Source organism: Sapajus apella, unplaced genomic scaffold (assembly GCF_009761245.1).
Source record: "Sapajus apella isolate SASKATOON/1434 unplaced genomic scaffold, GSC_monkey_1.0 scaffold74, whole genome shotgun sequence".
NCBI classification, from domain to species: domain Eukaryota; kingdom Metazoa; phylum Chordata; class Mammalia; order Primates; family Cebidae; genus Sapajus; species Sapajus apella.
Window position 1 is genome coordinate 7,035,776 of NW_022437014.1, and position 25,256 is coordinate 7,061,031.

General features: G+C 41.4%; 1 protein-coding gene and 1 non-coding gene across 2 annotated transcripts in view; both read left to right on the forward strand.

The window, feature by feature from the left end:
• The first annotated feature begins 22 nt into the window (after positions 1-22).
• The window catches only part of LOC116532158, a 114,335-nt gene continuing 89,101 nt past the window's right edge, over positions 23-25,256 (forward strand). Inside the window, exons 1-3 of the mRNA XM_032251292.1 lie at positions 23-127; positions 1,384-1,653; positions 2,710-2,867. Coding sequence (XP_032107183.1) covers positions 23-127; positions 1,384-1,653; positions 2,710-2,867 — 533 coding nt within the window. The remainder of the gene's footprint in view (positions 128-1,383; positions 1,654-2,709; positions 2,868-25,256) is intronic.
• On the forward strand, positions 14,683-14,789 carry LOC116532183. The gene has a single exon (XR_004260746.1). It is a non-coding gene; the product is annotated as a U6 spliceosomal RNA (small nuclear RNA).

Below are 25,256 nucleotides of genomic sequence, written 5' to 3' on the forward strand. Positions count from 1 at the left end.
CAGGCCGCTGCTGCACCGGGGGATGAGCCGGCAACAAATCCAGGCTTCCGACATTACCAGAATGTTCTTTAAAGACACTGCGCTCCGCTTAAAATATACATTATGGGCCGGAGCATGTGAACTAATTGTATAATTAAAATGATGGACAGGGAGTTCTTCTCTTACCCTCTTTTTCTCTGGTTCCTTTACTCTGAAATTTCCTTTCCCCTTTCCTTTGTGTTTTTTTTTTTTTTTTTATTTTTAGGGAAGGGAAGAAAGGAAACCCATACAATGTAAGATGGGAAGATAAAAATATTTAAGTAAATGCTGAAGCAGCGCGGCGGGGGCGGGGGGGGGGGGGGTGGAGGGTAGGGAGTGACCGGGTTATCACATTCAAGGCCGGCAATAAGGGTGTGGATGAGAGGCAGAAAGCAAGTAAGACTGAAACTCAAAAACACTACTATGCCTTCTCAAACAGGGCCAGAGCACGCTGACGGCCAGACAGGGTAAAAGAGGGAGGCCTGGAGTGCCATGTGGGCATGGAGGGAAGACAGAGAGATACACCAGTCCAAGAACAAACTATTTTCTAAAACTCAGTGTCTTCTCTATTTCCTACCCCGTTATAAATATCTTTAGACATATAAATAAATGATCCCTGAGTGACAGACCCCGGCTTCTGGTAGGCGCTTGGGTGTTTTCTGGAGTCGAGAAGCCCATGACTGACTGTAGGGAACACGAACCCCGGAATCAAATCACAGGGCCCGTTTAGGGGAAGTAGCTGGGGCCACACCAGGCCTCGAGGATGCGAGTGTGAGGTCGACAGGATGTCGAGGAAGGGAGCGAACGAGGAAGGCCCCCATTGGAAACAGTTTCTGTGTTAGAACAAACGCCACCAAACGCCCGACGCTGCGAGGCCTGGAGCTAACTGGGCTGGCGCCGCCCGAGCCCCAAGCTGAGAGCCGAGAGGCTGGGAAGTGATGGGAGCTGGGGACCCGAGCCAGAGAGTGCGACCTCCAGCCCAACTTTTTTGCTTGGCACAGAGATCAGGGACCGGACAGGTTTCAAACGGATCTGAGTCCCTAGAAAAGCAAAAACAGGCTGGGCGGAGTAGCGGGAAGGGATAGCGGAATTGCTGAGTGGAAGTGAATAAGGGTGGGGGGGAGTGGAGGGAGCAGAAAACAGCTCTTCCTTCTCAACACCCAGTGCAGGAAAAAATTCTTCCTGAACACCCCACCACCACCACCACCAACTACCATCACCACCACTGCTAGTGGGCCCAAAGAAAGAGCTCGCTGCCTTTAATTTGGGGACCTATGTTAATGAAGTTGGTAATTAATTCGTCGCTTTGTTGTCGGTTCTTATACTGTATGTGTAATCAAATGTGGCCGTCCTTGGGATTTACAGCAATTAACGAATTACGGGAGTGCGCACGAGGCAGCAAGCTCTCGGCAGCCGGGCTGGGCTCCGGCTTCGGCTCGGCCTGAGGCTGGGGACTCCGTGGCCGCGGCCCCCGTCACAGGTGTCTCTAGAGCTTTGGGCCCTGGCGGCCCCTCTAGTCCCCGAGCGGCCCGCCCAGCTCCTTCCCGGCCCTCTGCAGCAGCTCCAGTCCGGAGACCCGCTGGTTGTCGCGTTCCCAGGAGTCAGGACTTTCTGGGGGCCCGGGCGGGGGGGAGGGTGAGTACCGACCTTTTTTCTCACCCCACCTCCACTGTACTGAAACACCTGGTGACCGCCCCTCCCCCCAAGCCTTTAATAGGGGTGGTGGTGGGGAGGGGGTACTAATGCCCCAGGCGTTTTGGCCCTTGTGGCGCTGGCTGTCGGAGGCACTGGTTGGGTGCGCTTGGTCAGTCCTGATGCTTTCGATGAAGGAAAGGCAAAAACACACTGTTCGCCTCAAGCAGAGCCTCCTTCCTACCCCTACAAAAGACGACGTTTCCCCCAGTTTGATCACAATGATGTTTAAAGCATAAAAGAACGGAAAAAGAAAAGTGGACGTTGTGAATTTGGCAGAGCGGAAGGCCGTAGGGAGGCCCTGGGGACAGTCGGGATGGGGTGGGATGGGGAAATATCAGAACAAGGCGCTTGTGAGCTCCACCAAGTAAAAAATTTTGAACTGGGAGATCCGTCTGCTATAGGGTCCAGTGTCCAGGGAAACCTTTCAAGTCCGATGTAGAGGTTTGCGATATCCTCCCAGATGGCGGGGGCAGCTGAACCTCCCTAAAAATCCCCCTGTTCTGTTCGACAGGGGCAGATTTATGTGTGGTGGGGCGTGAGAGGGCTTTTGCCCGTCCAGCGGCCGGTGGCAGACAGCTCCGGCTTCTCTTTTGCCCTCTAGTCTAAGAACTTCTCAGAAATACAGGGCCAATAAACTACGAGTTGGAAATGGACAGTGTTAAATAAACAAGGGTCTCTTTAAAATTCTCATCCACTTCAGATGTCTAAAGTAAGATTGTGATGATTTTGTCACGGTTTGGTAAATTTACCCCTTTAAGAGGCTTTCATAAATCCCAGAACACACCTTCAGCCAGATTTGAATATAGATTTAGGTTTTAAAACCCAGAAGCTGGAAACACCGCTTTATCAAAGAGAATTTCCCTTTAGCTTAGCAATGTGCTGAAGCTCTTAAAAGATTGGATCTGAGAGAGAGAGAGAGAGACAGAGAAGAGAAAGAGAACTAGAGACAGAGAGAGGCAGACAGGGAGGGGGGGAAGACTTTCTTTTTCTTTCTAGAGGAATTCTGCCCAGAGTCTGCAGCAGTTGGTAGCAGGCAAGCTTTCTCCTGGGTGTCGCCTGGAAAAGTTGCAAAATTGCTGTTCACCTGTAAGAACATGCTCTTTATCTTCCAGTCTCTTCTTGTCAATTTGGAAATCGCAGACAGCCCGGCTCAGGTACAGTCCCCACAAACCCTATTCTAGGTCAGGACAAAAGCCACTGGCTTTGGGAGAAGGGGGCTGGGCTCTTTTACTGAAAACCTTAGATGCTTGGTGGGAGAAAAAGACTCTTTGGATGAAAAGTCTAACTCTTGATTTTCAGTAAGTTCTTGAACTTCCAATTTACTTACTATCTGTTCATTGTATTTCTATCTGTGTTTAACTTTTTTTCTATGTCCTGTGTCTTTAACATTTTATTATTTTTTTTTATGAATCTGACTTATGGTAGCATGCTTTGTGTTTTTAAACAATTTTCATTAACAAGTGGATGGTTTTTAATTGCCACTTGTACAATTATTTTACTACGTATATGACATATAAGCATTCAGAAGCTAAATTAAGAAAACCAATATGAAGGGAATCAAATTATTTGTCAGAGCTTGCACGCAGTTTCCAGAATATGGTGATATTATATTTTGAAATCAAGATGAATGTGTGGCCCTAACTAGCCTGACTTTCTCCACCCCACAAGCCAGGCCAGTTTAAAATATTCCAAACTTTCCTCCAAGTTTATTAACTTTGGTGGGGGGGGGGCAGGGGGGAGGGGGAGGGGAGAGAAGACATCCCGGGATTCTTCCAGCCTAATTAAAAAAGAAGAACAAAACCCATATTCCGTGAGAACATAGCCTCTTGGGGGAAAGGAGCCAGTTAGACTTCCTTAACACTTCAGAAATATGAACATTAATTTCCAATCTTTTCAGCAATTCAGTGAAGAGTGAGGGACTACATTTTGCCTAAGAAGCACCATAATATCCAGAAAGGAGTCATTTTTTTATTAGGTTTTTAGATTGTCTTTATTATAAACTTTAACGAGATTAACCTTAATCTTTTAATTTTTTAAACAAGGATTTAAGTTTTTTTTCACAAGGATTTAAGATTGACAATGCAGACAGAATTTAAGGGAAAAAATAAGGCAACAGATCACTTGTAAATTAAGCTTGAGTCTCTCCCTCCCTGCATTGCGGTTGCCTCAGAAAAGAGGGTAAGAGAGAAAGAAACAACTTCAAAGATAGGATTGGGCTGTCTCGATAAAAGAGTAGGGAGGCAAACTCCAAATGCGAAAAGGAGGAAAAGAGGACCATGTTGTTCCGGAATGAAACGGATTAAGATTGTGTGACAAGTGCGAGATGTGGGGCTGTGAGACATTTATGAGCAGGGTGTGAGCCGGGAGCTGTGCATCTGTCCCTGAGAGTGTGGGGACCAAGGGTGTGTGTAGAGCAAGGTTAGGGTGAGGGATAGGAAGGGCATGTGTGGATGTGAGACAGAAGTGTCAGGTGGGGTGTGTGTGTGTGTGTGTGTGTGTGTGTGTGTGTGTCAGAAGGGTGTGGACGGGAATGTGGATAGATTGATGAAGGGTGGTAGCTGTCAGTTTACATAATTTTCATCTCCTGGTCCTGAAGTTTCCTTGAAATCAATTCTATTGCAGGCAGCAGCCTTGAGCTTACAGAGCTGATATAAAACAACCATTACAGTCCAATATCTTGCCTGTTTGCAAACTTCATTTAAAACGGGGGGAAAAAAGACCCAGGAATGGTTTTGTAAGAAAGGAAAAAAAGAAGAAAAGAAAACCACAGTGAAGCTTTAAACTAGTTTGGATAAATCTCTAATCTTTTATTTGTAACCTTTTACAAGCTTTATTTCCCGTATATGAAAAGCTTCTTTTATATGGGTACGACAGACTTTTCCTTTGGATTTTTAATTAGAGTCCATCAATTGTAGCCATATTTAAGAATCAATATGAAGTAATCCTTCGAGATGGGATAAGGTTTTAATCGAAAATCTAATTTCCCACTCTTTGCAGATCATTTTAAGGGGCTGGTTGATTAAAAAAAAAAAAAAAAAGGGAGTTCAATTTTTAAAAGACATAACACCTAAAACCTGGAAAAGATCATGTCTACAAGAAACCAGCTGATGTTGCCTTACAAAGAAAAAGTCTGGCTGTTGTTGGGAACTTTTTTTTCCTACTTAGAAGAATTTGACTTATTTTTTTCTCCAACAGTATTCCCTAATGTGGATCCTAGGAGAGTATTCACATTGAATGGGGGAGAGAACAAGACAGAAATTGTTTGTTTGAAACATATTTCATATGCAAAAGGTAGCGACATAAATTTTTTATTAACAAAGAAAACATAGATCTTGACAGATCCCTCTCACTATACGTTCCCAAATTCTCAAGATTAGAGAATGAATAACACACGCTTTTTCATTTTTGTTCATGAATGCAAACTTTCCATTTTCAGATCCAGGATGAATATTTCTGACCAATTTTAAAACGTCAAAATTAGAACTTTGCAATTTTTGATTTTTTTTTTTTGCAACAATTGAAAAGTTGCTTATCTCAAAGGCATAGAATTTTAAACAGTTTTACCAGAGTCAATGGCTTTCAATTTGTCTTAAAAAAGAAAATGAAAGCAAGAAAGAAAGGAACAAACAAACAAACAAATAAAAACTAATTGTAGGTGCACAGACCAGACCCTTTGTGCTCCTGAAAGATTAATCTGAGGTAACTGGTCAAAGGCCGAACGTTATCTAAATGTGTATGGTACATTTCCAACATTCACCGCTTAGTTTAAGATCTGCAAATCATCCATAAGCTACAAGGGACCCCCCCAAAAAAAGTTAATAGTGTATTTTCAGGCAGTCACTATACTTTTACAAACTGTTGTATCTGTTAAGTGCATTTAGAAAAATGAACTCATCTTGTTTGCTTTTAAAAATCTGAATGAAGCATGTTTCAACATACTTGATAGCCATGCTTTTCTTTTATCTGCAGAAATTTCAATTTATTTAAAAGCTTGGCGTTTAATGCACTACATGACCGCATGAATTTTAGAGAAGCCCTCTTGTATTTCTCTGTAATCGTGTCTAATGAAAACCTGGGATTTTCCATTTATTTTTTAAAAAGTGAAAATATAATGCGTCTTCATTAGGAAAATTGACTGCTGTGCTCACGACAGTTCTTAATTGAAAAGGCAACCTATTTTAATGGTGTGGTTGAGAAGAAGATTACATACTTTATCCAAACACAAAGACAATTAATAATGAGAAGCAGGCTGCTGCCATTAACTCTAATGCAGTTGCATCAATGTCAGTGAAAAGCGCTCATACCTGAGATACACGGTGCAAACTCCCCCGGCTCCCTCCTTTCCCAATTCACCCACTTCTTAAATTTGAGTTTCTTAATGTGCAAGCGCCAGGGCCGGCTGTGGTCAGGCGGGCTATTTTCTAGCAAGTGCGGCGCGGGACTGGACGCCCCTGCCCGCGGGTCGCCGGGTATCGAGCTGCGCCGCCCGGCTGGAGGCGCCGGGGCTGCCTGGCTCTCCGCGCAGACCTCGAGCCCGTCCATTTGCGCGCGCGGAGCCGGGTGAGGGCGGCCGCGGCCCCCGAGCGATGGAGGATTTGGAGGCTCAGAGCCGCCGGGTACATTTTGAGAAGTTTAACAAACCGGACTGGGCTGCCTCGGAAACTCGGGTCTGTTCTGACTCATTTGCAGAAAAGTTACTGGGAAAAACATCTTGCAAAATTAAGGTTATGTTTGGCGGGTACAGTCTTGAGCGCACATGGTCATCCGGCGAATCAGCCAAGTTTTCCAAAGCGCCCCCTCTCCAGCTCTCAGGCCAGGGGAGCAAAGCGTACGTGTGTGCGTGTGCGCGCGCGCGCGTGTCTGTGTCTACATGTGTGCTCGCAAGCGCGTGTGTGTTTAGGGTGGGGGGACATCCCGACCTTTCTACACCCTAGTACGTCCCAACTCCAGGCTGGGAGGAGACGTCGGCGGCCTCTGGTCGTCTTTTCGCACCGTGGGCGAGGGGCGGCCAGCGGAGACCTCACGCCGGCCGCCTCGGACCCAGTGCGTCGAGCTAGGGGAGCCAGCGCCGGACGGGGAGACCTCCGGGATTCCGCCCTGGGCGCCGAAGGAGTGGCGGCCCTTGGTACCCGGCCTGGTGCTTGCTGCCGCCGGCGCTCCCGGGGGCCAGGAGTCAAGGATGCGGTTTGCCCCCGCAGTCCCAAGACCCCCCGGAGCCATTACAGCTTGCGGAAGGGGCTAACTCTGGTCTCCACGAGGTGATTCGGTGTTTGCAATAGGGTAGGCCCCTCTTGCTTGGCGTCTTACACCCCACGGAACTGGCTCTGCCCCGGCCTCTTCCCCAGCACAGTCTCCCAGCTAAGGCTAAGACAGCCGGGGAAGGGGGCGCCCCCATCAGTATTCCCCACAACCAGTCCCAGTTTGAGCCAGGGCGGCGGCTGCAGGCTGACAGGCGCTCTGTGACCAGGCCGTCACTTCCCTTCACCTAAGGTTAGATGGGGAGCGCGCACCTTCTGGGGAGTTCCCAAAGCTTCTCGCTTTGATTAGCCACGCGCAGCTCCAGAGAGAGATATTGCTGGGGTCTGAGTCCGTGGGAAGTGTCGGGAAGAGAGGAGAGAAGAGCAGGTAGACTTCGGCGGCTGCCCTGCGGACACTTGCACACATCCAGCCTCGTGGAGGAGGAAGGACCCTGTCCTCCAAAGCCAGAATGAATACACTTCCCTCCCTTGAGGCATAGCCTCACTGGAAAGTCCCTTCCACAAATGCACCCTTCCCTCTGCAGCCCTCGGTATCCTGGGGCCAGCTCTGTCGTCCCTCAGTCAAGCATACCCCACTCTCTTCCCTGTTTCCGTCTATTTATGTGCAGACTTCCTGTAGACTTGCTACTTTTGTGATTTTCCCCACGAGCTAGGGGGCCTTTTCAAGGCTCTGAAGACAGGCAGGCCTGGAGATTTCCACGAAGCCCCAGGTGCCTCCTCTCCCTCCCTTAGGGCAGGTGAGTCTAAAACATTGTAGCGTCCTTTTGGTGAGAGCCAACTATGAGCTACTTGATGTGGTCTAGGAATCTTCTGGCCTCCTTTCCAGCTTCAGTGTTGGATAAGCCTCCTTGCATGATGTATCTAGAGTTTCACCTATTCTTTTAAAACACGCTTTTCAGATGGCAAACGTTGAAGTATTCAGTTACTATTTATCAACCAATCCCTAGTTTCTGCTTTTGGTGAGGCCATGTGTGTCAGCTGGAGTAAGAAGGGGACCAGGTTTCCTGGGGATAGCGTGAAGCCTAGATGTCTTACTTGCCCAACCTCATAAGAGGAACAACAGAATTGCTTCCGTTTGTGGATCTGTTTCTTAGCGTTTAACCTGTGGATGCTTGGAGGCATCTTTATTAGCAAGTGTCTGCCTTTGGATAGCCACTCAATAATGACATTCCTAATCATTTATTGAATACCATTTAAGCTAGTTCAACCACAGACAGTAACTCTTAGCCTAAATGGTAGTTTCTGACAGCTTATTCAACTAATGAACAAGCAAAAAGTGAAAGATATAATTGCTTCCAATACTTAGCTCCCAAATATGACAATGAAAGGCATCACTTAAGGAACACACAGATCGCACCAAATGTAGATGGAGTATTCTGGAAGAGCAGTAACCCTTTTGATTATGCTCTCTTGCATCTGATGGACAAAATATGTCAGATAAGCACAGAAGAAACAGGCGTGGTACCTAGACCTTGGGTACCAACAGAATCATGGGCTTAAGTCTATCCTGACCTTTCCCTACTGGTTCCACTGAAAACCAGAAGTAGTGGTTGAAGGCTTTCTCTAACAAAAAGACATTCTGTAAACATGAGATATTCACCAAGGAAGTGGAGGGAAACCAAACAATTTCATTATCATCAAGAAATATTTTTAAGATCCTGGTGTCGGCATTGGGTAGATAAAACTTCAGTCAACTCTAGAGTCCTAATGAAAACATTTCAGTAAAAGCAAACAACATTTTACATTAGACCTTATATTCTTAAATCCAACTGCACATTCGGATCGATTTGGTTCATTAACCAATTTGTGCACTCATGGCAGGATGGATAAATTCGTTTATTTTTCACATGCAAAAATATTTATTGAAGTCTCTGATTTATCTAAAGATTTGTGATTATCAAGCCAGGAAGTGTCTGGAGCATAAGTACTTTTTCAAAAGTTGAATGTAGCATGAACTCACATTCATTCATTCATTCATGTATGCATTCAACAAGCATATCAGGGGGGCTGCTATGTATTAGGCAATTGTCAGGAATTGATTATGTCTAGAGGCTCGTGTTTTTCTCATTTCAAATAATCAAATACTTATAATAAACATTCGATCTATAAGTTTTCATTACTCTCTTCTGGCCAAAAATTAAGCCTGGAGAGATTTGTCAGTTGCTCAAGGTTGCAAGGACTTGTATTGCTCACCTAGCAGTGTTCCTAGGGAAAGCTGTAGGAGTTGATTGCATGAACTGACAAAAGTCCATGACTCTTAATGTTCAACTCTAATTAATTTCTAAAAAATAAAATCGGAAGCTGAGTGTATGATTTATCTTGTGTTTAATAAAAAATAATTTTTTTGATAAAAATAAACTTTAGATTTAACTCTATATTCTTTTAGCTCATCTCTAAAAGATAGAGACTATTTGTGCATTTATGCTATCATTACATTCTTATTTCTAACAGAATGCAAAAAAAAGTATTCAAATTATTATAAATACAATTTACTTTTTAAAACCCCCTTTCTGGGCTAGAAATAGTTATTATTTATTTTCGTCCATTTTTGCTTCAACTACTTGCCAGTCCTAGAAATTAAGGGGTTTTAATTTCCCTTAGAATTTAGGATTTTTCAAGTAACAACTTACACTCAAATGTAGTCTTTCTTATAAAGATTCTCCCCCTTTCTATTTTATTTGCTTTCCATTAATAACAGAGACATTACCATGAAACTTTTTTTTTGAAAACCCCTGTGTTAAACCATGAAATTTTTCATAGGTTATTGATGGAGTTATTGAATGTGGTGATCAAATGACAAATTAAAACTGAGTCTCCATGAGGTGGCAAGTACATAAAGATTTCTTTTTTCTGAAGAATTCTCACAGGAAGAATTAAACGCTACCTCTTACAAATCAGTCCCACTGATCCTGTGTGTGTTTGGACACACTAGAGTCTTTGAGCCACATCCTCACCAATAGTACTTTACCTTTTGGGTATGAATTGTGGGTCATGGTGCCTGTGCATAGCTGGTGGTCTGTAGAGAAGCCATATTGATTAATACTTTTCATGCAAATTATTCAGAGTTGAGTTTTTTTTTTTTAATTCCCAAACCTCTAAAAATTCATTCTTTATTTTTCAAATTTGATCTTTTTAATTTCCTTCACAGTTAAGAGGATATGAGAGCCCCTTTGTTCTGGAGCTACTGATTCTGGTATTCAAGGTGTTTATTTGTTCCAACGACTGCACTTATGATTTTGAAGTGCCATAAATTCTTCAGACTAAGCTCCTATAGTCTTTGTACCACCTTACCAGCTTAGATTATGCGATCCTAAGTTTTTTTATGAGATTAGGCAGCTATTCATATTATAAATATGAATTTATTAAGTTTAACTGGCAAAAAGATCTATTATGAGTAAAGAAGGTGAAAATACAAGCTTAAAATATTCAGAACTGAGAATAGAGCATTTAATTTCTGATTCTCTCTGTAGGTGGGGTGTGAAATAGAATGCCAGTGTTGCTGATGCCAAAATGTTTGCCTATTTTTGCACTTCCGTAGGAGATGTGGGCAATGGAAAGGGATACTTACGGAAGTACCACAGGGTTCATGTAAAAGTTCGTTAGACTTAAGGAGGGTAGTGTTTGCCTTATGGAAGAGAGTGGGTCTCTTGATGCCCAAAAGGTATATGAGAAAGATAGTGAAATGAAAGGGAGACGAGAATCCAGACGCTCCATCAGCAGCCTTACCCTGTGACAGACCCAGAGGCAACTCCAAAGCCACCAGGGCAACTGCCTGTTCAGTTTGCCAAAGAGCCAGATGCTGTTGCTTGGAAGAATCTCTTCCACAGCTTGATGTCTGGGTCCTGTGATTGCCATCCAAAGAACAGTGGTGGAGCATGCTGGGATGAATGCAATCCCAGCATCCCACTACAGTGTTTTCTTTTTTAAAAAGAGTCATTTTAAGTAAGTTTTAAAACTCACCTATTATTTTTGAAAATGTACAAAGGAAATTGGAGGATAACAATAGTACAAGTCAAGGCTGTATATTTGAAAAAAATCCTCTTAAAACTTAACTTTGCTTATGGGTCATTTTTAATTATCCCATAAGGATGAGACAAAAGACCGTCCACCATTCACAGTGGTGACATAAAAATCTAGAAGAATGGTGATACAAATAATACTTATTGTTTATGTTATTCACTCTTAGTGATCATTTACCATACTTGTTTTAATAAACTAAAAGTAAGATATTCGATGTTACGTTTTATAGAAGTTTGATTGTGGGTGCTACTGAACATGTGCTTAAATAAAAAAGGCAGTAAGAAAAATGATTAGTAACAGGTAAAGGGAAAAATTATGCCTGAGTGTCTGATGAGTCACTCACATCTCTTCTTAAATATTATCAGTATTTTCACATGAAGCAACATCTCTCCTTTTCAAAATAATGTGTTAATGTTTGCTGTGTTATAGCTAAGTGAATAATTGCTGCTGTATGTCTTTGAGTCATTCAGACTACTTCAACAAATGAATGTCATTTGATCCTAGTGTGCAGCCAACACCTTTGCTCTTTTCATGTAATCTTTTATTTTTTGTAATTATGGGAATTTTTTCCCCTGGTATTCCCAGACTTTGTCTAATAGCCTAATGGTAAGTGCCTGAGCGACTTAATAAATCTATAATTTATTTAATCATTGTGATCAATGTGAATCATGGCATGATTAATGTGGCGGGGTAATAGGTAATGGTTAAAAAGATAATCAAAATATTTGGATAGTAATGACTCACTATACAGCAGTGTTTCTCAACCAGGGACAATTTTGCCCCTCAGGGGACATTTGGCAATGTCTAGAGACATTTTTGGTCATCACATCTATTGGGTGGAGACCAGGAATGGTGCTAAACATCCTGCACAGCAGAAAACAGCACCCTACAACAGAGAATTATCTAGCCCAAAATGTTAGTAGTTCCAATGCTGAAAAATCCTTGTGTAGAGAATGGATAACAATAATGATACGACATTTTTAATAGTTTGGTGACTACCAAAATATACATAGCTCTGTAGTGTCATTAATCTAGAGGAAAAGTAAAAAAAATCAGTAACTCAAATATTTTAAAATATCTTTACATTTTGGATCATATCAACGAGGTATAAAAGCATAATATTGCTGTCACTTTCTGTAAAATATATTTCTCATCCTCACTTGAATTATTATTTAAGCACACAGTTAGCTATAACTGGATGACATCAATAGCACCTTGGGGATATCGCGTTCCTATTTCATAAACAGAATACTAATTCAACAGAAAAAATTTAGAAAAGAATTTTTAGTTTTTAAACTATTTTCTATTCCAAAAGTTCTTTCCAAATAATTTGAAAAATACATAAACCTATAAATAAGAAAATGAAAGATATCATTAATCTGGCCATCTTAAGTTTTTAGTTTCTTTAAACTCAAACCTGTGTCTATGGACATTTCTTCCTTAGCATAGGAACAAATACTGTTCAGCAAAATATTTTGTGATGGTTAAATTCTCATGATAGTAACTCCTTTGTCTAGCATATGTAAAGTGAAATTTATAGTTGGCTTTCTAATTGTTCTGTTCATACTAGTTTGCCTCCTTTTTTTTTTTTTTGAGTGTGGATTTATTGAAAATTTTTCTTTCTTCTCATTCTTTCTTCCTTTATTTCCTTCCTTCCTTTCTTTCTTTTGTAATGCATTTGGCTATATTAAGTGGAAGACATTGCTGCCTCATAGGGAAACTGGCTTGGACCTCACCTGCCTTATCTGTTTATACCTTGTAGGACTAGTATTCTCCAATACTATGTGTGACTTGTGTACTCGTAATTTTTTCTTAACTCAGATGTTCATGCTGCAGAGCTAAAGTTGTCTAACAGGTAGTAGTTTTGCCTCAGTTAAATCTATGGGTGAAGATACAGCCACTGGGCAAGACTAAGGTGGTAATTACAGTTACGGATGGGTTTGAGCAGGGAGACAGGCACAGAGCCTTTGTTAGGGAATGAAACCCAGACAGAAGGGAGGGAAGAAGTGCCGGAAGATAAACAAGCCAATATAGACAAATTACAGAAGGAAAGAGGACAAGTGGAAGATAATGCAATAATGCGCAGTGTTTAAATAACAAATGGAGCAACAATGAGTTTGCATTAGCATTTGGGCAGTGCTATCATCTGAATATTTGTGTCCCTCCAAAATTCGTGTTAAAATCTTAACCCCTAAGGTGATGCTATTACAAGACGGGGACTTTGGGAAGTGATTAGGTAATGAGGAAGGAGCCCTCATGAATGGGATTAGTGTCCTTATAAAAGAGACCCCAGAGAGACCCTTACCCCTTCCATCTTGCTGTGAGGACACAGCAAGAATGTGCCATCTCTAAACCAGAAAGTAGGCCATCACCAGACAGCAAATCTGCTTTGATTTTGGACTTCTCAGTCTTCAGAATGGTGAGCAATACATTTCTGTTTGTTTTGTTTGAGACGGAGTCTTGCTCTGTCACCCAGGCTGGAGTGCATTGGCCGCTCACTGCAACCTCCCCTCCCAGGTTCAAGCGATTGTCCTGCCCCAGCCTCCCGAGTAGCTGGGACTACAGGTGCCCACCACCATGCCTGGCTTAATTTTTTGTGTGTGTGTGTATTTTTAGTAGAGACTGGGGTTTCACCATATTGACCAGGCTGGTCTCAAACTCCTGACCTTGTAATACACCCGCCTCAGCCTCCCAAAATCCTGGGATGACAGGCGTGAGCCACTGCGCCTGGCCTAAATTTCTGTTGCTTTAAAACTACCCAGTTTATGGTATTTTGTTGTAGCAGCCCAAGTAGTCTAAGAAGGGCAGTTATATGACAAGACTTTTGCTTTATTGGAGGCATTAATCTTTGGTTTCTTTCTTGGACCCATATTATTAGGTTGGTGCAAAAGTAGTTGCAGTTTTTGTCATTACTTTTAAATGGCAAAAATTGCAATTTCTTTTGCACCAATATCTCTTGTCAGGGAAGCAGAGAAAAGATTGGAAGTGGGCCCATAATTTTCAGGGTTTATTTTTTCCAGTGTTTTTGTTTTGTTTTGTTTTGGTTTGGTTTTTTTTTTTTTTTTTTTTTAAAATAAGATACCATGTTGTCCAGGCTGGAATGCAGTGGCTATTCACAGGTGTGATCCCACTACTGATCATCACTGGAGTTTTGGCCTGCTCCACTTCTTCCCTGGGCCAGTTCACCCCTCCTTGGGCAACCTGGTGATCCCTTGCTCCCAGGAGGTCACCATATTGATGCTGAAGTTATCGCGAATATGTGATTGATGTCGCACAGAACTGCTGGGCTCAAGCCATCCACCCACCTCAGCTTCCCATGTAGCTGGGACTACAGGTGCATGCCGCCACACCTGGCTTTTTCAGGAATTTAAAACAGAGACAAGCTCTCAAGCTACCACAAGTTCTGCCTTGGGCAGTTGACAATGCCAATTTTATAGAAACCTCCCCACTGCATTCCTCCCTTACCTGCAATATAAAACAAAAGCCTCACTGAACACTTTCTAGAGCAGAACTTCTTTTCTTCTTCACAAAATAGGTCTCATTCTTGGGTAAATAATAGGTGGCACAAGCAAACAGTAACAGCCTGTCTGGGGAAGCTGTTTATTTGTTTATCTTCAGGTACTCTGAGGAACAGAATTTAGAAGCCAGCTCTCTTGTGTCCTCCAACTTCAGGTACATGAAAGAGAACATAGTGCTTGCTTCGGCAGCATATGTACCAAAATTGGAACGATACAGAGAAGATTAGTATGGCCCCTGTGCAAGGATAACTTGCAAATTTGTGAAGCGTTCCATATTTTTTAATTACAAAAATAAAAATAATGAGAACATACGCAGGAATTTTTTAAAAGATCGCAAAATGTTCAGTGAAGAGAAATGAAATATACCACAGAATGAATAATATGCCAGTCAGTAAAAAATATATGAGGGTTCACCTAAAGGATGGATCCTTTCCCCAATAATGGACAAACAACCCCTTTGTCTTTAAGACTACGAAATCCTTGGTTCTAGTTCTGTTTTTTGTCTTCTTCCTCATCAACTAGTGGATTATGGGTCTCTGCTAGGCCTCCTTTAGGTCCTGTTCATATCTAAAGTTGGCCTATGCCAACCTGGTCCCTTCTTTGAATCAGGGCCGACTTAGGAATTACAGAAAAATCTTGGTCTAGGGGTGTTACTTGAAGTTTGAAATTTAATATCAAGTGTCTTCATCAACTTTATGTCTACAGGTCTAAATATTTCTTTTCCTATTATTATACAACTATCAGAGATGACTCCTCATTTAATTCTGTAGTTGTCTACAAATTGTTATGAATGCCAGTTATAAAACTCATTTTATTTTGTTCTGCTGCTGTGGAGGAAGGGATCTATACATCCACGCCAATGTTGATAGGAAGGGAATAGTAACTGCTCTGGCTACCACTGGAGGAGTTTTCTTTTTATTTCAGTCACTTACTTTTACATCTTTGGCTGAAGGGTGCTCCTTTTCATGTTCTTAAATGCATTTCCATCACTAACTAAAAAGTTAACTAAAGAACTACATGTTTCTTTACTGGGGTTTTGTGTTTTACATGAGGCCCATTTGTATGTGGTTTGTATATGCAACATCTAACTTCTTCCAAGAATGCCAGAAAGAAAGAGAGAGAGAGAAGGAAGGAAGGAAGGAAGGAAGGAGGGAGGGAGGGAGGGAGGGAAGGAGGGAGGGAAAGAGAAAGAGAAAGAGAGAGAGGGAGGGAGAAAAAGAAAGAGAGAAGGGCGGGAGGGAGGGAGGAAGGAAGGAAAGAAGAAAGAAAGAGAAAGAAAGAAAGGAAGGAAGGGAGGGAGGCAAAGAAACATCACATGCATGGCCCAGGAAGCCCTCTAGCACTCTACCCTTGGGACTGGGGCTGAGTATTGAAGAGAGTACAAGGCCTACTTTGGTCACTGATTTTTTAAAACACAAAGGATATGGACAACCCAAAGTGAACAGAAAGAGCTATTATGATAGAAATGTCTTATGGGCATCTCTATGAGCATATCACATCAAGAGCAGATTTGTTAAACTTGAAGAAGAATGGCTAAAGAGATAATCCAATTAATGTCTTGAAAAGCATGGATATTTTCTAGAAGAAGAATTTTTATAGTAGTTCTCTATGCCTTGAGAGATCCCAGATGATGAAAAAACTTAACATAGCAGCTGTTTCAGAGGAAACACACAGACTCACATCCCCAACTTAACTATCCTAGAGCTAAAACACAGGAATATGTTCACTGGTGGCCACTGTGGAATCTCTGTGTTTGGAGATCTCGAGAAGAGATTTGTAAGCTTTGGTTAAATACCTTTATTTACACCTGCTTGAAGGTAATGAAATAATTCTTTTTTTTTTTTTTTTTTTATTTGAGACAGAGTCTCACTCTGTCGCCAGGCACCAGGCTGAAGTGCAGTGGCGTGATCTCGGCTCACTGCAACCTCTGCCTCCCAGGTTCAAGCAATTCTCCTGCCTCAGCCTCCCAAGTAGCTGGGACTACAGGCACATGCCACCATGCCCAGCTAATTTTTGTATTTTTAGTAGCGACAGGGTTTCACCATGTTGGCCAGGATGGATCTCTTGACCTCGTGATCCACCCTCCTCAGCCTCCCAAAGTGCTAGGATTACAGGCTTGAGCCACCGCGCCCGGCCTATCAAATAATTATTTAAGTTTCCTTCCAGTTGTTATTCTATGAAGCAAACAAATTTTTACAATTATTTTTATTAATTGCTGAGCAAAACATTTATTCCCAGCCAGTAAATCCTAGGAAAGTCGTCTCACGTTTTGAGGCTGTAAGAAGTTTACGTTGTGAAGATTGACTAACTTTGAAATTTTCCCTTGAAAAGGCTCAGAGTCCCAGACTGCATCTGTGATAGATTGTTTTGTGATGTTTGGGGGGATATACTTTAAAATATTTTTCTTGTTCTTTATAATCTTAGCATTATTTATAATTTTTAAAAAATGTTTATTTTATGCCATAAGTTATATTTTTATCCTTCAGAGCCTAGCACAAGCATTTAAAAAAATCTAAGCTATTTATTACATCTTGAAAATTCGTTTTGACTGGGTCTGGCGGGGCAATGTAGTCTGGGTAATGTGATGAAGACACCCAATGCAAAAAAAAAAGAGTTATTTTTATTATTTGAATTATCATACAGTAAAATGAACTTTTTTGGTGTACTATTCTATAAATATTTTAATATATAGATTTGTGTAACCACCACTACAATCTGTATACACCAAACTCTTTTAACATAAGATACTTTCCATATTTTAATAATGTTGTCACTAAAATCCATTCTCTAATGTAACTGCTCAATGAACAAAACACATAGTAGAATATATAATATTACAAAATGTAAAGTAGTGTTTATTTACAATAAAGTGCTTTACTGAAGATATTCTTAACAGATCCAAGTGGCTGAATCAGACCCATTGTGTTCAAATAAGTTTTATGCAATTCCTTGTTATTGTAACAGCTGTCATTATTTCTTTAATTTTTTTTTTTTTACTTTTTTTTTAATTAAAAAAAATTTAGAGACAGGGTCTCGCTATGTTGCCCAGGCTGGAGTGCAGTGGCTATTCACCGGCACAATCCCACTACTGATCAGTAAGGGAGTTTTGGCCTGCTCCGTTTCTGACCTGGGCCGGTTCACCCCTCCTTAGGCAACCTGGTGGTCCCCCGCTCCCTGGAGGTCACCATATTGATGCCGAACTTAGTGTGGACACCCATTTGGCATAGCGCACTACAGCCCAGAACTCCTGGACTCAGGAGATCCTCCAGCCTCAGCCTCCCGTGTAGCTGGGACTACAGACACGCGCCACCGCGCCCGGCACAGCTGTCATTATTAATAGACAATAGCATATGCACATATACATATCAATATGAATATCAACTTCCATAATTTTGAAGATTTCATAGTGTCCCACAGGCTTTTTAGTTTTTAAAATCTAACTTAAACTATGACAAAGATTTACAATCAGATTATAACTTATAGTAGTTTCACTCAATTACTTGTTGTAGAATCTACCCTGATCATGTTTTGTTTTATTTTTTCTTTAAAAGTTGCCTGGAGCAGATTGCAGAAAATATGACTTCCATCATAAGCCATCAAAACTAACAAACTCTTTGCCATACTAGATTTATGTACCCTAAAAATATTACACTCAAGATGAAAGAAATAGGTTTGGAGATTTTTTTTTTTTTTTTTTAATTTGAGATGGTGTCTCACTTGTCACCCAGGCTGGAGTGCAGTGGTGCAATCTTGGCTCACTGCAACCTCTGCCTCCCGGGTGCAAGCGATTCTCCTGTCTCAGCCTTCCAAGTAGCTGGAATTACAAGCATGCGCCACCATGCCCAGCTAATTTTTGTATTTTTAGTAGAGACAGGGTTTTACCATGTTGTCCAGGCTAGTCTGGAACTCTTGACCTCAGGTGATCCACTCTCCTTGGCCTCCCAAAGTGCTGGGATTATAGGCATGAGCCACCACACCCAGCCCAAGATTTGGAGATTCTACCCAACTTTTATGACTGAATTGGATACAATAAAAAGTTTGGGTCATTCTGACTTGTCTAAACTTCCTACGAGGAATTAATACTATAGACAGGTTTTTTTGACAGACTGTGATGAGTCAGCTCTTTCAGCAGTGTCAAATTTGCCTACCTGTTTGTAGATAGATAGCATGTTAATAATTTACTGTAAGCCAAGTTTGTACATACACAGGTACATAATATAGGTAAGACAGCATTGATTTTTGGTTATGTTGTCTCTATAGATAGAAGAAAAGACGTGTTTGTAATTTTTAAATAGCTAAGTTGAAAAAGTCAAGAATTTGTGCTCCAATAATTACAGTCAATACACTGAATCGCATTCTGTTAAACACGACCCTTTCTTTCCGACTCTTCTTCAGGAACGGGGTTTATTAAAAGACCGTAAACATAATACGATTAAAAGTACCTGGAAATTTACTATAGTGTCAGAAAAGCTACCACAATAGCCCAATATAATGAGGTTGGATCGTGTGTATTCTTCCAATTTTAGTCATTTGCTTTCAAAGCTATTATTTCACTCTTACTGATAACCTCTCTTCAGTTAAAAAAAAATGCCATTAACATTCACTCACTTTTTGCAGGTTTTGAACAGTTTTTTAATCCAGCAAGCTATTTTACCTTACACAATAGATGTGGTCTTAGTCAATAATCTTCACTGTTAATAACATTCAATGACTTTTTAACAATTATATGACATCCATTGTGTTCCATTTTCTTTCTATGGCAGTAATGCCCTCTAAAGCATTCCAACTAGTAAGGTACACAAGTATCACTTTCATAAAGCCGCGCTAGCTGTCTCTAATTCAATTACTTACCTCAAAGACTTCCTTCAATGCTGCAAAATTGTCCGGATACTTCCCCATTTCTGATGTTTGTCTGAGCTGTTTGCAGTTGTTTAGATTGTAAAATGTTTATCTATTTTACTTGTTTTTAATTTTTTTAATTAGGAAAACCATTTCACTTGTCATGAAGAAATAAATGGTTTCAGATTGTTTTTAATCCTAAAGGATGATCATAGAAGTTATAGTAGTTGTCATTTGTATGAGTGTAAAGAAGAGCAACTTGGAGGAAAAAAAAATCAGTATCTCTACCCGCGAAGAAAACCACAATGTTAAAGTTCAAACTGTATCACCCACTGCTCATGTCTGCTCACCACTCTCCAGCTCCTTATTTCTAAAAGGAAAGCTTATTTTGGACATTTGATTAGTTACTTATTATCTCTAGGGGTGGGCAGTGGGTGGTGCTGCTCAAACGAACAAGGTTCAAGGAGCAGACCACCAAAGACACTCAAAACACTATAAAGATCAGAAGCTACAGTATCTTGCTTCATTCACAGCGGTTACGTTCCATGACCTCCGGTGGATGTCTGAAACTTTGGATAATTCTGAGCTCTATGTGTACTATACTTTTTCCTCTACATACATACCTACAACAAAATTTAATTTATAAATTAGTCGTGGTGAGACATGAACTATAATAGCTAATATTATAGAGCATTTATTAACAATATTCTATAATCAAAGTGTTGTGAATGTGATCTCCCTTTTTCTCTGGAATTTTCAATTTAACGTTTTTGAACCCTGGTTGATCGTGGATAACTGAAATCACAGAAAGTGAAACTATAGGTAAGAGAGAATTACTGTACAGAGGATTAAACCCCACTACATTTTACAGTGATTTCTAAATTTATCTTTAGAAAATCCACTGGCTTTACCTCACAGCTACATCCTGGGAGAAGTAGAAATAACGTTGAATACATTATCAGAAGAGCCAGCACATAGTTCTTTGCCATTAAGTAATCACGAATCATTTCTCTTATAAAATAAAAATTTGAAGTTAGTTTGTGATTTTTTTTTCTATCTCTCTGATTTTTTAGGTGTGGAAACTATAGATGCAAAATCTCTCATAGGTTTAATTCCATGGTGACTGAAATGATGCATCATTTGGCTAAAATAATTTTGCCTTTTTTAAAATCCCTCAAGGTTAATGGATGTAACCCTCAATCCACCTCTACCACAGTTAGGATTTCGGATAGCAGAACCCTGGCATCCCCACCACAATCAACCTGCTGTTGCTGTTCACTGACCTAGCGAACTACTAGTTGTTTCTTCATGGACTATTGGCTATAATGCATTAGTTGCAGTATTATGTTGGTGAACAATGACAGTGATGCTAAAAGGATACTAATCAGAGAGCGGTGCTGCTCAAACCAGCATGGTTCAAGGAGCATGTATTTTGTGGTCATAGACCATCCTCTGAAAGACAAGGCAGAAGAGTTTGAGGACTGCTCATGAAAGACCACTGAGGAAGGAAGACCAGGCTGCAGGGATCTGAGTTTACTTTTGAGAGGTGACAGCCTCTGGAAAGATCAATGCTCAGGTTATCTGGGTACACCTATCTTTTCATCTCCACTGCATAGAGCTAACATACTTCTTTTCTTACCCGTGTGTGATACGCATGTGTCAAGTGGCACCTTGGATATTCAGTAGATGAGGGAGTAGATAAACAGGTGAAAAAGCTGGGACTTTCTCAAGAGATAGACAGTGTATGTATTCATCAGAGCTATTTAATTTTTACCCGTCAGTTTGAGGTTTGCAAAAATATGTCCAGAAAAAAGACTGAAGATAGGAGGGTAGAGTCTGGTATGACTGGGTCATCAGTAAAGTGAAAAGCAAAAGAGGAGAAAAATAGAAGTTTCATTTCAACTAAATCAATTTATCTGAATCCAACTAATTTTTCCCCCAGAATAATAAGTGGGACTAAATATATGAACCATTTTATTTTTTTTAATTTAAATTTAATTTTTTTTTTTTTTTGAGATGGAGTCTCACTCTGTCCCCCAGGCTGGAGTGCAATGGCATGATCTTGGCTCACTGCAACCTCCGACCCCGGGTTCAAACGATTCTCCTGCCTCAACCTCCTGAGTAGCTGGGATTACAGGCACCTGCTACCGCACCTGGCTAATTTTTGTATTTGTAGTAGAGACAGGGTTTCACCATGTTGGCCAGGCTGATCTTGAACTCCTGACTTCGTGTTCCACCCCCCTCAGCCTCCCAAAGTGCTGGGATTACAGGCATGAGCCACTGCGCCCAGCCTGAACCATTTTAATATAGATTAATTAATATCATAAACACAGGTTTAAGATGAAACACTATGAGAAAAAAAGAAATAGCACTGTGCTTGGTTATGTGTAGGTACGAGGTGAAGGTGAATCTTCCTATTAGTTGAGGAACCATAGTACATAGAGATTCTTTTTCTTCTGTGAATTATCCAGTGTTAATTCAGGTACGGTAGTCCATCCATGGTTTTATTCCTTCTTTCAGCAAATGCTTACTAAGCCCCACAGTGAGCTAGATGTTGTGGGAAGCATAACCCATGGGAATACATAGAAGTAAAATCCACAGTTGCTGCCCTATCAGTCAGGGTCCCGGCACTCAAGGATGGTAACTGATGGTACACTCAAGCATGGCAACTGAGGAGAGTTTAAAGGGAGTGTTTACAGACATGTTGGCAGGGAAACCACAAGGGGTTTGAAGCACATGAGACTAGCAACACTGGTGAGCCATTACCACTTGTAAGCTTGAAGAGGTCAAGGAAAGGGCCGGGTACTGGAACTCAAGGCTAGCCGGAGCTGTGGCTGTGGCTGTAGCTGGAGGAGAGGGTGCCCTGATGGATGGGATGACCTTCAGGAGATGCATGCTGACCCACAACACCCCAGCATGGAGGGCACTGGGAGGCAATTGCTACACACCCTCTCCTCCCACCCACTGATTCCTGCTGGTGGCTTGCATTAGTTAAACTCAACCAATAGAAGACAAGGGAACTCATTGTCATAATTCACAAAGTCGATGTGCTGCTATACAGAGCAGGGTAGAGAAAGGCAGAGGATGGTTCTAGAGGGGAAATGGCATTTACAGCATGCTGCCTTGAGACAGAGGTGGAAAGAAACATAGCCACAAAATAAAGCCACCATATAAAAGACATCACAAGATGACAAACAGTAAGTGGTATAGACAATAGGTCCAGGTGAGGGATGTAACATAACTTAGGAAAGACCCCTAGAAAAAAGGAATACTTTTTGTGGTTTGGCCTTGAAGAATGAGTAAGAATTAGATTAGCAGAGAGGAATATGGAGGACAGGGAGACCAGTGGAACAAAGGCATGAAAACAGAAATGAGTATGGTATGACTGAGAGGATATATCCAACTGACTGAAGCACAGAACAGGCAGATGCAGGCATGAGTTTGAGACCAGCCTGGCCAACATGGCAAAACCCTGTCTCTACTAAAAATACAAACATTAGCTGAGCATGGTGTGTGCCTGTAATCCTAGCTACTTGGGAGGCAAAAAAGGAGAAAAAAATTTCACTCAGTATTTCAGTATTTTTACTGTCTGCTGTATGCTTTGCACTCTGTGAAACTTGGAGAGCAGAGGACAGCAAAAATAGTACATCTCTTGACACCTTAAAAAGAAAAGAAAAGAAAAAAATGGCCAGGCTCAGTGGTGAATGCCTAAATCCCTGCACTTTGGGAGGCTGAAGTGGGAAGACTGCTTGAGCCCAGGAGTTTGAGACCTGCCTAAGCAACACGGCAAAACCCCTTCTCTACTAAAAATACAAAAATTAGCCAGGTGTGCTGGCAAGTGCCTGTAATACCAGCTGCTAGGGGGGCTGAGGAATGAGAATCATTTGAACCTGGGAGGCAGAGGTTGCACTGAGCTGAGATCGCGCCACTGCACTCCAGCCTGGGCAACAGAGAGAGACTCTGTCTCAAAAATTAAAATATATCCACATAAAAGGGGAAGTGGGGAAGATAGTATATCTGGCCCTTAGAACCTTTCACTTTCTCTTGTCATTCACATGAAACATTGAACAAGTTAACCACAAAATAGCCAAAATGCCAAGTGAGTGATACTTGGGGCTCAAAAAAGGAGTGGTCCAGAATGTGTAATTCCTGAAGTTTATTTATTCATTTTTCTATTCATTCAACAAATATTTCTGATGTGTTCCTCATGTGCCAGAAAGTAGCCATTAAAGATACAGTTCCAATTCACGACCAGCCTGGCCAACATGGCAAAACCCCGTCTCTACTAAAAATACAAAAATCAGCCGGGCATGGTGGCAGGCACCTGTTATCCCAGCTACTGGTGCCTGTTATCCCAGCTACTCAGTAGGCTGAGCCGGGAGAATTGCTTGAACCCAGGAGGCCAAGGTTGCAGTTTGCAGTGAGCTGAGATCATGCCATTGCTGAGATCATGCCATTGCACTCCAGCACAGGAGACAAGAGTAAAACTCCTTCTCAAAAATAAATAAATAAGAAAAAAAAAAAGAGGCAGTAGTTCCTTGGGAGTGATCCAGTTCCGGAAGGCAACAATGGAGTGTTTGACTCAGCCTGAAGCTCATCTAGTTTAGACAAGAAGTAAGTGAAATGTGCTCTTTCAAAGCAGGTTCTGGTGAATCCACAATAGGTGCTCACTAAATATTTCTTGACTAAATGAATGAGATAAGTAGTTAAAATGAAGTATTAAAAATGTCTATGATGTTTTGAAACAATGCATGAGATGGCCGTTCATACTGATTTCCAAAATCTAATCATTGTTTGGACTTGCTGTGAAAGCAGGAACCTGGTCTACCTTGTTCTTAAAATAATCCCATCTCCGAGCACAGATCCTGGTTCAGAGCTAGAGCACCATCGTATATCTGTTGAATACATGCTGGGAGAAATTAATAAATAAACGAATACTTGAATGCATTTATCCTTTTACAGCCAGGTTGCCTGGGGTGGTGACCCCTCCCTACCCTTGGCAGGTGTAGTTACTGTTAAGGTACATTAAGTAGTCTGTCAGCCTTTTAATGACTACTTGTAAGTGCTTCTTAACTTTTCCTCACTTTAATTTCTTGTGAGTCTTAGATGTGCAGTTGTTTAAATAGCTAAATATAAGGGCGGGGGGGGTGGGGAGGAACGCATGACCTGCATTACCTCTGAGAACACACTGCAGACGCTTCTGCCTCCAGCCTCCAGCCCAGAGTGTGCGCACCTGCAGCTGACCTCAGTGCCACTCACTGCAGTGGAGGTGGCTCCTGGGTTCCTTTTACCTTTGTTCCTTTCTTTAAGCATTCAACTTCTTTTCCCACTGCCATTAAAATCATGTTAAGTAATTCTGAAGTGCTTCCCATAAGCACCAAATGAGAAGTACAACCGTGAGAACAATTATCTACCTGTGTGGAATAGGTTATTATTTTAATTTGTAATCTGAGTGACATTCATTTTAGAGAAGAGAGTATTGGGGTATGCACCCTCCCCACATGCCCCATTTACTCAACAAAGAGTGAGGCACTTTTTTCTTCTTCCTTAATAGGTAGCTTTAACCTCACTGCCTTGTTAATTATGATACCTGAGGGTAAATTCCTATTTACTGGCTTTTAAACATTACAATTTTTATTTGCCATCGGACACAAAGAGAGAACTAAGTTCCAACTTATTTTATGGCTTATAGAAGCTGAAAGTCAGACAAGGTTAATATTATCAGATGGTGATAAACGTGGCAATTTTAACTTTAAAGTGGACAGCCCTCCTTTTACGGTGAATGACATTTACAAAACCCAATTTCTCATTTAGTTGAATTTCAGTTTAACAAACCCTTGAGAAGATCCAAGGCTTTCAGGTGTCTCTAAGATCGGGGAATACCTACTGAAATCCAGTTGTGGGTGAG